The sequence below is a fragment of the Haplochromis burtoni genome, unplaced genomic scaffold, assembly GCF_018398535.1.
Source record: "Haplochromis burtoni strain Fernald_Lab_line unplaced genomic scaffold, NCSU_Asbu1 Contig_69, whole genome shotgun sequence".
Taxonomy (NCBI): domain Eukaryota; kingdom Metazoa; phylum Chordata; class Actinopteri; order Cichliformes; family Cichlidae; genus Haplochromis; species Haplochromis burtoni.
In genome coordinates this window covers 700,436-714,315 of record NW_024582430.1, presented here as the reverse complement: position 1 = coordinate 714,315, position 13,880 = coordinate 700,436, and the positions used below count along the sequence as shown (strand labels likewise).

Here is a 13,880-nt window from a genome sequence, read left to right as displayed (position 1 = left end):
GCGTGTGTGTGTCTGCCTGTGTGTGTGTGTGTGTGTGTTTCAGACTGTCCTGGTGTTGAACTCTGAGAAGTCCACAGCAGAGAGAGACAACTTCGTCTTGGAGGTGAAACAGTCGCACTCACTGTGTCAATGACTTAATGTAAGCGTTGTTAATGACATCATGTGACCAATAATATGGCAGCTGTGAGGTCACTGTAATAACAGACTGCCCATGAAGGCGGAGCTCCAGAAGTTCTAGGATTTTATTTTGAAGGTTATTGATTAGCAAGTATCTGCTCAGCTGCAGGGGTCAGACTGTCACAAGGACCTGAAATCTCGTCTCACCGCAGATTGTTTTGGATGCGTGACTGCAGTGAACTCACTGACAGACATTTGCTGCCATCGCTTAAGTCGACTTGTTATTAGCATTAATCTAAAACTGCATTTTTAAGGGACGCTAAGTTAGTAAAGTGACAGATACACTGCAGGACTTTCATCACAGGGTCAGAGTTTGGACTTCCTCTCCAAAGGATGAGTTATTCAAACTTCAGCAATGAGCGGATGTGACTCTCCCTGATCTCCCCTCAGATCATCAACCTGTGCTTCATCCTCTACTACCTGTTTGAAATGTGTGTGAAGATCTTTGCGTTCGGCTGGCAGGGCTACCTGTCCTACAGGAACAACATCTTCGACGGCTTCCTCACCGTCCTGTTGTTGGTAAACTCATCTGATTAAAGTTTTCCAGCTTTTTTAAACACAGTATTTGGCAGTTTGCCGTCTATTCTCCAAATCTATGACATCGCAGTCATTTGATTGGTCAATTTCATTAGTAACGACGCTGCAGGAACCACACTGGGAGGGTAATTTGTGTCCGCTGCTTCCTTTCAGGCCCTGCAGATCACCATTTTTATCACCTACAGGCTTCCGTATTCTCAGTGGTGAGTTCATGTCTGTTTAATTCAGCTTTGTGCCTTTTGTGTGTTTCTGTGGGGGAAGTGCCACTCGAGTCCAGCGAATGAGTGAAAATCTTCTCCAGCAGCTCTCTTCATGTGTAACACTCTGATCAAACGTATAAAGACACGCGTGTTTTAGAACTGCTGACCTCTGACCGCAGGGAGCCCTCCGCTCACGGCGTGCTGTCGCTGTGGGAGATGATCCGTCTGGTCAACCTGCTGATTGTTTTCCGCTTCCTGCGCATCATCCCGGACATCAAGGTACGATCCCAGATTCAAACACGTCGTCTGTCAGAGTTTGACGAATCATAGCCAAACACTGTTTTCACAGTTTCACTTGGAAGGTCAGAGAAAAATATACAAATGCTTTTATGTGACAGTCAGGTCATGTTTATGTGTGAGTCAGCGTCAGCAAGAGTCTCGCTGCTTCTTACATCCTTACATCACCTGTTTCACCATCGAGCTTCATCGGCTTTTCAAAAAGTGAGAAAAATCCAGTCCCAGCTGCAAAACGTTGGGACGCTCCCATAAACTCAGTTTTATTAACAGTGCAACACAGAAAACAGAGAAACTAAGAAAATGTGCCGATCAGAGCTCATTTTGAATTGGAGGCCGATTTGGAACAAAACCAGTCTGTGGAGCTCCTCAGTCCTCCAGCTCATCGCAGTCCAAGGAGCTCGGAAACAGAAGCGTCCGGACCTCTTTAACTTTCTTAAATACGTTTCTTCAGTTCAAAGAGCAGCGATTGGTGGAGAGTCACAGATTTAAGCCCTGTGGGCGTCGCCAAGAGGGCCGTGGACCCCCTGTGGATCCTCTACCTCAGGGGTGGGCAACTCCAGGCCTCGAGTGCCGGGGTCCTGCAGGTTTTAGATCTCACTCTGGGTCAACACACCAGAATCCAATGATTAGCTCATTAGCAGGCCTCTGGAGAACTTCAAGTTATGTTGAGGAGGTGTTGAGGTCATTTAGCCATCTGAATCAGCTGTGTTGGATCAAGGACACATCTAAAACCTGCAGGTCACCGGCACTCGAGGCCTGGAGTTGCCCACCCCTGCTCTACCTAATCACACGAGCCAAGGTGTGAAAACGGGTGCAGGTCACAATCAGCCAGGGTTTCAGGTGAAACCTAACCACACCCTATCATGTGACTTAGTGAGGTCACATGGCCCAGGATGCGAGTGGGCGTTGCCACATCTGGGAAGGATCTCAGACTAGATTTCAGATGGCACACAGTTGGTGTCATTTGGACTCGTGTGAAGAAACACCAACATATCACTGCCGTGCTTGCCTCCATTCATTGGCTTCCAGTGCGTTTTACAGTTAAAGTCAAAATCTTTGACGTATAAAGTGCTGCTTGGCCGGACTATTCGTCTGACCTGCTGCAGCTTTACACGCCCTCTAGAGCCCTTCGATCAAGCGATCGCCTGCTCCTTACCTCACATAAGTCTAGGCTGGTTCATAGAGGAGATCGGGCATTTGTGGTTGTACCTCTCCACGTTAGAAAGGCCCGACTGTCACTCTGTTTAAATCACATCCTAAAACACATTTTTTTACTCTGGCTTTTGAAACTGTGTGAGAGTTAAAAATTCTTTTATCCTAATTTTCTTTTAATTTTCTTACCTGTCGTTGTTAATGTCATTGTTTAACTGTTACTCTGTGCAGCACTTTGTCAGCTCCCTGTTATTAAACGTGCTTTATAAATAAATAAGTGAAATGAAACCATCTGTCCTCTCTGTCCAACGTGTGGACACTGGTGTGAGGACGCCACATGTTGGACAGAGAGGACGGTTCTAAAGAGTGAAAGAAGCGTCCATGTCCGCTGTGAACGCCAGCAGTCTGAGAATCAACAACAGTTTTTAGCGATTTCAAATAATCGTCCTGCGTTCCACACGCGGCAGCTTTAAAACATTTAAAACGCAGTGACTCCTCCCACTCAGTCTGCACGTTGCTCTGTTCTGCAGCTCATGGCTCTGGTTGCCAGCACGCTGTTGGACCTGGTGAAGAACCTGCGAGCGTTCGCGGGGATCCTGGTGGTGAGTGATGTCAGCGTGGGCGGGTCAGCTGATGTGCTGTGAATCTAAAAGCGGCTGACGTGCTGTTTGCGTGCAGGTGGTGTACTACGTGTTTGCTGTGTTTGGGATCTGGCTCTTCGAGGGCGCCATTAAACCTCCTGACTCCAGGTAAGAATTTTTCTCTGTCTGAGCACGCTGACACGTAAACTGGGACGTGTTGATGAATAAATCGTAAAGTTCAGTTTCGTGTCGTTCTGCGTGTCAGTGTGCCGACCAACACCTCCATGGAGAACATCACCTCCAACTTCAGCGTGGCGTGCGGCACCTACGAGCAGCTCGAGTATTGGCCCAACAACTTCGACGACTTTGGCGTGAGTCACACCTGGATGAGTGCAGACGGCCTCTCACCTGAACCTGAGGTTCAGCGTCTCTGTCCTCGGTCAGAGGATTTGCTATGTGACGAGGATGTCTCTGAGGATTCTGGGACTGCATTTCTAGTTTTCTCTGAACTTGTTCTGTTTAAATAAAAACGGTTTTCTTTCAGTGAGCCTGCTCACGGCTCAGTTAGAGGCTCTGGGATTAAAACGTGCTGAAGCATCTGTCCTCCCTCTCTCAGGCTGCCATCATTTTACTCTACGACGTCATGATCGTCAACAACTGGCAGGCCTTCATCGACGCCTACAGCAGATACACCACAGAGTAAGAAACCGGTTTAAGCCCAGCGGCGTAATTATGGTGGTTACTGCCAGGATGATGATGATGATTTGTTTCCCAGGTGGTCCAAGATCTACTTCGTGTGTTGGTGGCTCATCTCGTCGGTCATGTGGGTCAACTTGTTCGTGGCGCTCATCTTAGAGGTGAGAGACTCGCTCAATGCAGACGCCACCTGAACCAGGTGTCAGATAAGGTCGGCGGCAGGAAGTGAGAGAGAGCCAGCTGAAAGTGTCAGGGCCGACTCGGCGTTCTTCTTAATCAGAAAGAGTCTTTAGGACATCCTGATAATAACAACATTGACGTGTATATGAGAAGGAATCGGCGGCGTGCCCGACTGTGACACTTCTGTAAGAAAGCTCAGAAATGTTGGACATCCTCGTTTCTTCAGACAGCTCAGGTTACACAGCAGCAGCAGTTTAAATGTTCCTGTTTCGCCTGCAGGAGCTCGTTTTAAACGAGCTTCTCTTCCTGGTGACGATCAGATTGATTCTTTCTAAATGTCTGAGGCCACGTGTCCCGCTGTGATCTGCACAGGCCGCTTGTAAACGTTTGTTCGCAGTTTTCCAGTTTTTTGCTTTGAGGCTCTGACGTGTGTCTTTCTGTCCTAACAGAACTTCATCTACAAGTGGGACCGCAGTCACAGCTGCTCTGTGATGGATGTGGAGAGGATCAGATATGAAACCTCGGTTCAGCTCATATTCAGGTGGGAATTTGTTATTTATTGCATTTCAGTGCTTGACAAACCTGAGTCCGTGCTCACTGCCTACCGTGGGTCCCGTGTCTCTGCAGGGAGCAGATCCAGGAGCCCACAGAGGAGGAGTTGGTGTGCCAGCTGCACCAGCATCCACACTTACAGCTGCAGTGGTGACAGCGGCGCCCTGCGAGGCTCTGCCGCCAGTTCATTTTTAAGTTCCTGTAAAACATTAAATGCAAAACGTGCGCTGAGTCCAGAGGGAATCCCACTTCTGAGTATTTCCAAGTCAAAGCCCTGCAGTCCCGTCCTGTTCTGAGAAACACCTGCGTTCATTTACATCAAACCGAAATCACAAAAAGCTGCGGCTCGCCTTTAAAAGCTGCCAGAACAAACTGAAGCGTGAGCAGCTGCGGCTTTTAATTGGCCGACCGGAGCGGCGCTGAGCAGAGCTGAAAGCACAGACCCAACGGCAGCGCGAGTCCATCAGATTTGCATGCAGACAAACGGCCAATCAAATCCAAGAACACCGTCTCATCAAACCGGCGCTGTAGCCTCCAGGAGACGCGGGTCTCCGTTCTCTGCAGACTGAAACCACCTGACGGAGTTACGCAGCGCACACATTCAGCTTTACTTCAGACTTTAGTGTGAAATCCTCGCAGACGCGCGCAGGCTCAGGTCAGAGGTCACTTTAGGGAAACACAAACCGCACGTCTGCTCTGCAGCACTGTTCACTCATCGAGTTCAGGGCGGAGCCAGAGGCTGACACCTTTCACGTGTTAGGATGATGACATCACAGATCACTGCAGGTTCACAAAAGCACGTCTTTCTACTCTTTCTGAGCCAAACATTAGACGGAGACATGTCTCCATCACTGCGTGACGCCGAGCAGATGGTAATGACTTCTGGGCTGATCTCTGCTGTGAGTCCAGCTGCGGAGATGTCAGGACGCCATGTCCCCACGTGTGGACAGAAACATCAGTACTTGGGTTTTTGTGAAGGTCCAAGTGTCTCAGATCTGTTCTAAGAAAGGAGGGAGACGTCTGCCAAACTGGATACACAGCAGCTACGGGAGCACGTTTATTTACAATCCTCTTAATCTGCACATAGAGACGCGAGCTGCAGGGACCGGCTCGTCCCACAGGTCCGTGTTTCCTGACTGTCTTAGCGATGCGTGTCGTCTGTGGACACTCGCAGCCTGAGCTGCTGAAGCTTTCCTCACTTCCTGCTCTGACCTCGTCATCAGCAGCGACAGACACATCAGAGGAAAATGTTGCAGGTCAGCTGGAGTCGCTGGGCGCCTGCAGCTCAGGTTCATCGAGACGTTTAACACAGAAGCGCTGCCGTGTGCACAGGAAGGACATCATGCCCGAGCTGCAGCGTCGTCCTTTAGAGGTTTCCGCTTCGTTCGACTCGTCGTTGCCACGTTTGTGGGGTTTCCCCTCATGTGAAGGACAAATTGTCCAGAAACCAGGAAACGCCTGAAAGCAGTGACCTGTCTGAGACTTTGTTTTGTCTGTCAGGAAATAAAAAAGTTGTTTTTCTTGGAATGACACCAGATCTGATCTGTGCTGTGTTTCTGGCCCGAGGCTGAGCGTCGCAGAGTTTTCCCTGAAACCTGACGTCAGACAAACACACGGCCGAGCCATGATTTCTGCTGTATGTGGCGTTCAGGGCGTGCTGAGGCTTTAGACGAGCGTGTTCTGAGAGTTTAGTGGTGCAGAGCTGCTACCTCTGAGGATAAAAAGGGAAAAACTCACTTTTTGTATGAATGTCCCAGAAACAGATTTGAAATAAATATTTTTCTGAAACTCAAAGACGTCTCTCGTGTTTCCGTTCACTCCATCAGCTCGCTGTAGTGTCCAGCTCAATATTTTTATGTCCTCTGAATCTCATGACACTTATTCAGTAATAACAATTATTATTGTAATGATCATGTAAAATGCTCTGTGTCTTTTCTGCATCAGTTTCTGGTGGAAGCGTCTGAACATAGTCAGCATCTACCTGCAGCTTTCCCAACTCTGATGTGTTTCTGTAAACGTCCCCTCCACCCTCTCTGTGAGCTCCACCTGCTCTCACAGAGCTGCATGTAGTAAAACGGGACAAAGAGCCTCTGCTGCAGTTCTGTTGTAATTAAATGTCTTTAATGTTTGCATATGAACAACGAGGGCTTCAGTCCGCACAGAGACTGAACAACAAATGTGTGGAAGCGATCCGGCCTCGGGTCTCACAGCAGGAGGCAAACCAGAAGTGTCCCTCAGACGGGGGTCTGTAAAAAAGAAGGACAACAAGAACCACGGGAGGGTACGGAGGCAGCACAGCACAAAGGGAAACTGTTCATACTGCAGTGTGACTACAATCACCTTCAAGTGATTTAGTCTGCTGCCTCTCCCTGAAGCTCTCAAACATCTGCTCCACACTCAGCAGCTGCCAGCTCCACGAAGATCTGCTGCAGGTTTCTGTGGAAGTGTCACAGCAGAAAAACGGAGCAAGATCAGTGAACGAGAAGGACGAACGGAGCTTTAAGAAACAGGAATAAGAAAAAGGAAAAGCCGCTGATGCAGAGGTAAAACGGAGACCGTGACGTCATATTTCACAATAACGAGCGAGATGACAAAAAACAGGAAATATTTAAGTTTAATAGACAAAATAAATAAAACTGCGATAACCGGAAAAAATGTCCGAAAACTTTTACTGTTGAGCAGCAGGGGGCGCTGTGCGCGCGCCAGCGGCCGCTTCATCCTCTAAATACGTGACGAAGAAGAGCGACGCGGAAGTGAGCCGGGCAGTGCTGAAAACACGCGTGTCGTGGAGTTTCTTCGTGGATCCTCAGAGGAGAGCGGCTCAGGTCTGCGACCATGGAGGGTGAGCGAGCTGAGCGCGTGAGCACACACCTGGACACGGACCCGGTGGAAGGAGGGGCTCTCCTCCGGTCCGAGCTTCGCTTCTGTCCGGTCGGTTGCGTCTCCAGGGGGGGGGGAGGGGCGTGTTACCTGAGGAGAGGCTCGCGTGTAATTAATGTGACGTCATCACTTTTGAGTAGCACGTGGAGACCTGTAACAACGTGTTTACATCCACCATTTCCTCCTTAATGCAGCTGTGCTGACCACAGAAGCCCCGCCCCCGAGGAAAAAGCTCTCCTCACATTTACGGGATCAAAACCAAACTCACGTTTTTCTCTAATGAAGCTAAAACTGCTCCAGCTGCGACCAGCGGAGGAGGTGGAGGTCAGGAGGGTCTCCACCTGTGTGTGGAGCGGAGGAGGGTCCGTGTTCCTCCCTGCTGTCATCCACTCGTCAGCCTCCAGGTGTGACAGGTGTGATTACATCACAGGCTAAACGGACTGTCACAGCGAAATTGGACTAAACCCGTTTTATGTAACTGCAGGGAGGTGAGCTCCACCTTTACAGGACCGTTTCCTGAACGTCTCCACCTGTGGATTCAGTCAGGTCACAGGTCACCTTTTATAAAAATAAAATCCCACAGCATCGTGAGAAAGTGGGCGGGTTAGACGCTCGAGTTACCTGATTCATGAAGGAATCAAAGGTTCTGCCAAACTGGCGCAGAAGCTTCATCTTTTTATTTTAGTCAAACATTTTTATATGCGTCCATTACTTTAGACGTGTCCCCCCCCCCCCTTGAGGCGTGTCCTCTGTCGTTCCCGCCCCTCTGTGTGCTTCAGCGCCTCAGTGACCCGTGTCTGTGTCCTCTCCACAGAAGGTCTGGTTCGAGTCCCTATTCCTCGTGAGCTGGTGGACGTTCTTGGTGTTGAGGTAAGCGGACGCTCGGGTGTTTCATCCACACGCTGTCTGAAGAAAGCAAGGAGGTTTTGCAGCTCCGCCCTCAGGATTTAATGGGACAGCCAGTAGCCGTCCTTTAGATAAAAGTCAGCAAACTGTCCTTCATGTTCTGTGCTGAGCGATGACTTCACTCGTGCTGGCTCTGCCAAACACGCCGTTTGCCTCGTGACTCTTTAATAATCACCTGACGTCAAATATCTTTGTCAGCCTCAGAGCAGCTTCAAAGCGAAGGCCTTCACCGAGGCGTTCCTGAAGAACAGCATTCAGCAGCCCAGACGCCACGACCTGAAGAACATGCTGAGCCATAAAGCCGTGATCCTCGGCTACCGCCGGCCCAAGAAGGAGCGGAGGAAGAGCGCCAAGGCCCGAGGGCTGAACGCACGGCAGAAGAGGGAGCTGAAGGTCTTCCAGATCAAGCCTGAACACCAGAGGTTGGTGAGAAACCCTCCACCTGCTCCTCCACCTGCTCCTCCACCTGCATCACTGTCTTTGTCCTCCTCGCTGCAGATACCAGCTTTTCCTTCCTCTGCATGAACTCTGGAGACGGTACATCATCGACCTGTGCGGGGGATTGAAGCCAACGAGGTAAATCGGCGTCCTCGACAGCTGCTTGTCCAGATGTTTGTCCTGCTCTCGCTGAGTCCTCATCCTGATGTTTTCACAGCAATCCACAGGTCGTGCAGCAGAAGCTCCTGAAGGCGGATTTCCACGGAGCCATCCTCACAGGTACTCTTCTTCTTCGTCTTCTTTCATTTGTAGCAGAAAACTCAGGAATGTAAAAAGTGAGTGTTCCAGGCGTCCTGTGCCATCCCCAGTCATCGTTTTGGTCTGAAATGAAGTTTGTGGTTAAGACGACTTTTGGCCTCGTTCACGTCAGTAAGTCTGCTCCTCTCCGAGCACCATGAGTCCCAGAGGTGCTGACCTCTGGAGCCTCGAGAGGACGTAAGAGTGCTGGCCTCCTCTGAAAGTGCTCTTTAAACTCACTGCTTTCCTGAGGACACGAGTCTTCTCAGGAACATTGTTGTTCTCAGATGTTCATAACCGCGTGAACAGCTGTGAGCGCGCTCGCTGTGGTACCTGAAGCTCCTGGTTTCCTTCTTTACTCTCCAAACAGGCCGAGTCAGTTTTGATGCTTAGCATGAAATCATCTGGAAGTTTAAATTGATATAGTATTTACTGCAGCAGCATGTTTGAACTGTTTGAGCTGCTCACTGCAAGCCTCTTTGCAGCCCCCCCACCCCCAGCTCCTGGTTTTCCTGCTGCTGCAGAGACTGAAACCTACTAACACGCGTGCAGGCTCGTGCAACATGACAGTCTGTTCTTGTCCCCGCTGCAGTGGTGCGGTCCAAGTGTCCGTCTTATGTGGGGACGTCTGGGATTCTGCTGCAAGAGTTCAAACACGTCTTCAAGATCATCACCAGAGACGACAAACTGAAAGGTTAGGAGTGTGTGACTCTCTCCGTGTGTTGGTTTGTGTGGATGTGAGTCAGTGACACACAGTGGCGGGCTGACTGTTGCAGATGAATACGATGGTTTAATTGTTTGAATGTGGTCTGGAAGAGGATGTGTTACGGTTGAAGACAGGAAGTGAAGGTGCGTGTGCAGCAATGAATCTGCTTCATCAGATTTAAACGTGGTTTCCTGCTTCGGCCCCTCAGTGATCCCAAAGAGGAACAGCGTGTTTGCAGTGGAGATCAACGGCTTCGTCTCGCACATCTACGGCAGCAAGTTTGAGTATCGAGCCGGCGAACGCGCCGCCAAGAAGTTCAAAGTGAAAGGAACCATCGACCTGTGAGAGCTTACAGCTGCCGCTCCCACAGGCCGTCGCAGGAACTGCAGCCAGCGACGGCCGGAGTAAATGCGGAGTGAATGCGCACACCTCGGCTCTGCTCCAGCTTCACAAAGCTCGAGGAAAAACTGAGGTTTGGACTGAGGTGTCTCACACAAAGCTGCAGGTGTGCAGTCAGAGAGACGCCGCCTCCCCCATCTGCTGTTACAGGAACTGTTATGTAAACCCTGCAGCTGATTTGGCGTCACCATACCTGTGAGAAGCTGAGTGCAGACGCTCGCCGCCTGTGCAGAGCGCCGGGATTAAAGAAATGGAACGCTTCCTGTAAACTGATCCCGGCGTTCCTGCTGCGAGCCGATCTGAGTTTTATATTTCTGTAACGTTGACACAAAGTTTTCTTTGTTTCATTTAAACAGAATAAAATCATTGGCCTGTTATTGGTGTCGACCCTCATTAACCTCAGCAGCTGTTGTCCCGTGGACACACAGCTGCACACATCAGCCGTGTCTGCTCTGCTGATTTTACCAGGGGAGGAGATCCCGTGTGGGTCGTGGGAAAGATTGGAAGCATTTTGAGTCTGATGTCGTGACGGCTGCACAGGTAACTCGCAGGAAAACCTGCTTGACAGCATTCAGGACAGTTTTTATTCAGCCGGAAAAGTTCATGAGGGGACGTGGACTCAGAGGACATGTACCGCCTCCTCACTTTTCATCCAGTTCATACGACCGTCGGTGTGACCTGTGTCTCGTTTTCAGTCACAGTAACATGGCTGAGATGATCATTGCTCCTAAAAACCACGGGCTGGATTCTCTCTTAACCTCCTAGGACCTGGCGTCCACATATGTGGACATCACATTTTGGGTTGTTTAGACTAAAACACAATGTTGCCGCTGTTCTATCAAAATTTGAAACAAATGTCCTCTCATGTGGATCTCATTTTTCTCAGAAACAAAAATCAGGTTAAAAACAAAAAAAATCAGGTAATTCTTTGGGACTCGATGAATGTATGCGTGTATGAAATGCATGCAATGAAAGAGTTCGGGTCTTAGGAGGTTAAAGGTGCAGAAAGTTTCCTTCTGCTCGCTGCAGCCAATGAACGTCCCAATGTCGGAGCCGAGCAGGAGCAGAGCCGTTCACGTTTTCAGGGATTAAATGAATGTAAACATCTGGAATCATTATTTGAAGATTCTGTTTTTAACAGCTGGTGTCTGATTCTTACATCTTGCTTTATATAATAGTTTATCAGAGTACATCAGGTGACGTCTCTATCAGACATCTGTACTCAGGTTGTCCTGATCCTAAAATCTCAGCCGAGTGTGACAACACAAAGACGACAGGCAGCATTTTCACGTTTGTGTCAGGCGGCTGAGGGAAAAACGACTAAATCGAGATGCTTTTAAAACATAAAGGCTAGAATAATCCGAACAACGTTAGTGGCTCTGTTTTTAGGTCGACTGACCCCTCACCTCCAACCGGTCGCAGCAGATGGCCCCGCCCCTCCCTGAGCCTGGTTCTGCCGGAGGTTTCTTCCTGTTAAAAGGGAGTTTTTCCTTCCCACTGTCGCCAGGTGCTTGCTGATAGGGGGTCACATGATTGTTGGCTCCCTATCAGCTAACTGAAGCGTGTACATGACAAAAGTTTGAAGACGCTGAAAGATGTTTGAAGGTATAAAAAGAACTTTGATGTTTGTGACTGAAGCAGCGTTTGGCCATCACGCGTCCTCGCCAGAGCTGCTCGTGCACGTTTGTGAGCTGCAGCCGTCTCTGCACAATCAGGCTTGTTTCACTCAGCTCAGATCACTGACCCAGATCAAGACAGTCCCGACCTTCAGGTTTATGGCATCGGCACTTCTGTCCTGTTTACAGTAAAATACATTTACAGTGTTTCTCGCTGGGAGTGACTTTCATTTGAACGCTTGAGTCACAGAACGACTTAGCAAGAAAGCGTGATTAAGACACGCATGAGATGAGATACCACTTCTCTTTAAACACCATCACGTCAGGGTTTGAATGACTCAGCTGTTGTGTTGTGTCCCTGATGTGGGGCGGTGTTTGTGTTGTTGAGCGTCGCTCTGCCGAGTCGATGTTATCAGGAACCTCTTATGTTTCTTTCTGCAAGGACGAGTTAAACATAATTTAATATTGCACAACAGCAAGAAAAGTTTCCTTCACACTCTTTATTTATATGACAGAACAACAACAAAGTCAAAACTTTATCACAGCCATCACCTTTAAAAAATGCAAATACCTCCAACTCCTAATAAAAAATAATAATAAGATGAATCCACGAAATATTTTAAATGTGTTATATATAAAACCACTAGTTCATAAACGTGATATTACAAATGGAACATTCACACACTGGTGATGGCAGCTACATTGTAGCCACAGCCACCCTGGGGCGCACTGACAGAGGCGAGGCTGCCGGACACTGGCACCACCGGGCCCTCTGACCACCACCAGTAGGCAACGGGTGAAGTGTCTTGCCCAAGGACACAATGACCGAGACTGTCCGAGCCGGGGCTCGAACCGGCAACCTTCCGATGACAAGGCGAACTCCCAACTCTTGAGCCACGATCGCCCCTACTGTTATCTTTAGCCGGCTAATCATCACATGTCACACGTCTAATCTGATCAATATTGGAAATAAATGAACATGTCTATGATCATATATGGAGAGAATGCCAAGAGTGTGCAAAGCAAAGGGCAGCTATTCTTAAGAACTCTGAAATGTGAAAGATGTAATTAAACACTACTTGATGTATATCTTTTAATATTAATGTGTCCCTGAGCGTTTGATCACTTGCAGAGTTGACATTTTTAAATACTACTACTAATATTTTGTCCGCCTACAGTTTCTTACCTTTAAGTCGTGCTGTGACGTCGTGCGCTCGTGCTTCTGCAGAACCTCCTTCAGCCTGACGCTCACTTTGGGGAAAGGATGGAGTCCCCTCATAGAGCTGCAGGGCGCTCTATCACTGACTCCCAGAGAACATGATAACATGCACACAAGGTTCACATGGGCTGGCGTCATGTGAACTGTAGGTGCAGCTGTTAGAGATGTAAGAGTCTTCAGTCGGCGGTCACTTCTGATACAGATGGAGGGATTTGTTTAACGCGCACAGGTCGGCCTCAGCGCACCACCATCCTTTGTGCTTTTGCTTTACGCTCAGTGTTTCATGGATCCTAAAACACACTGCACAGCTTTCCTGTTCTTAGACACCAAAACACAAACTGAGACTTTATTCACCACAAAAGTTGAGAAATTCCTGCGTTAAAGCAGCCGAAACTGGAAAGAAGCCAAGTGACAAAATAAAAGAAGAGCTTCATGAAGTGTAACAGAAAACAAAGCAGGACATGACTCGGCTTCAGATAAACAGCATGAAATAAAAACTAAGTGGAGAATGAGTGAAGGAGGCCTGCAGAGTCGCACGCTGTGCTGCTGCAGCTTCTCATGTGCTTCGATTTGTACTAAACTCCTGATGCTGTTGAGATGATGCTGACAAATACTAAAGATTATTAATTATCTCAAATCTCAGGGAAGCAGGAAGATTAAAGGTGGTGTTTTTTTAGCTTCTTCCTCTTCTTCAGGCTGCCAAAAATGAAGGCGTCTCTGGAAGTTTGGGAAGATTTCCCGCTGCTCTTTGTTTTGCTCTTACCGTAACTCTGCTGACCTGCATACGTCTCGCGTCCTAGAAGGAAGAATAATTAAATAGATGAAAAGATAAACAGTGAAGGGGATGTTTGACAGCATTTCACAGACGCTCGACCGGTCTGACGGTAACCTGCTGCTGTGCCAGGCGGGCGTGCCCGTCAGCTCACTGGATTTATAGCTTTTGGTTGCAGCAGGCCAGCTACAGGCGGGAAAATGCCAACAAATGTGATGCATGAATGTAAAACTATCCGGTCGTTAAGTGGTGACATGACGAATCCTACTTCCGGG

General features: G+C 48.8%; 3 protein-coding genes across 3 annotated transcripts in view; all 3 read left to right on the top strand.

The window, feature by feature from the left end:
* Positions 1 to 6,166, top strand: part of LOC102293750 (two pore calcium channel protein 2) — a 21,032-nt gene extending 14,866 nt beyond the window's left edge. The window contains 6 exon segments of the mRNA XM_042221535.1: positions 3,042 to 3,112; positions 3,210 to 3,315; positions 3,561 to 3,643; positions 3,720 to 3,801; positions 4,270 to 4,361; positions 4,448 to 6,166. Coding sequence (XP_042077469.1) covers positions 3,042 to 3,112; positions 3,210 to 3,315; positions 3,561 to 3,643; positions 3,720 to 3,801; positions 4,270 to 4,361; positions 4,448 to 4,526 — 513 coding nt within the window. The 3' untranslated portion in view covers positions 4,527 to 6,166.
* LOC121814649 (two pore calcium channel protein 2-like) lies at positions 110 to 1,932 on the top strand. The gene is made up of 3 exons (XM_042221544.1): positions 110 to 696; positions 868 to 917; positions 1,094 to 1,932. The coding sequence occupies exons 1-3, from the start codon at positions 607 to 609 to the stop codon at positions 1,242 to 1,244; spliced, it is 291 nt and encodes a 96-aa protein (XP_042077478.1). The 5' UTR covers positions 110 to 606; the 3' UTR covers positions 1,245 to 1,932.
* A 933-nt stretch (positions 6,167 to 7,099) lies between the features above and the next one.
* On the top strand, positions 7,100 to 10,375 carry pop4 (POP4 homolog, ribonuclease P/MRP subunit). Its single transcript, XM_005924005.3, has 7 exons — positions 7,100 to 7,214; positions 8,067 to 8,122; positions 8,357 to 8,580; positions 8,657 to 8,734; positions 8,814 to 8,875; positions 9,486 to 9,587; positions 9,808 to 10,375. Exons 1-7 carry the CDS (start codon positions 7,208 to 7,210, stop codon positions 9,942 to 9,944), a joined length of 666 nt encoding a protein of 221 aa, XP_005924067.1. The 5' UTR covers positions 7,100 to 7,207; the 3' UTR covers positions 9,945 to 10,375.
* Positions 10,376 to 13,880: the final 3,505 nt, after the last annotated feature.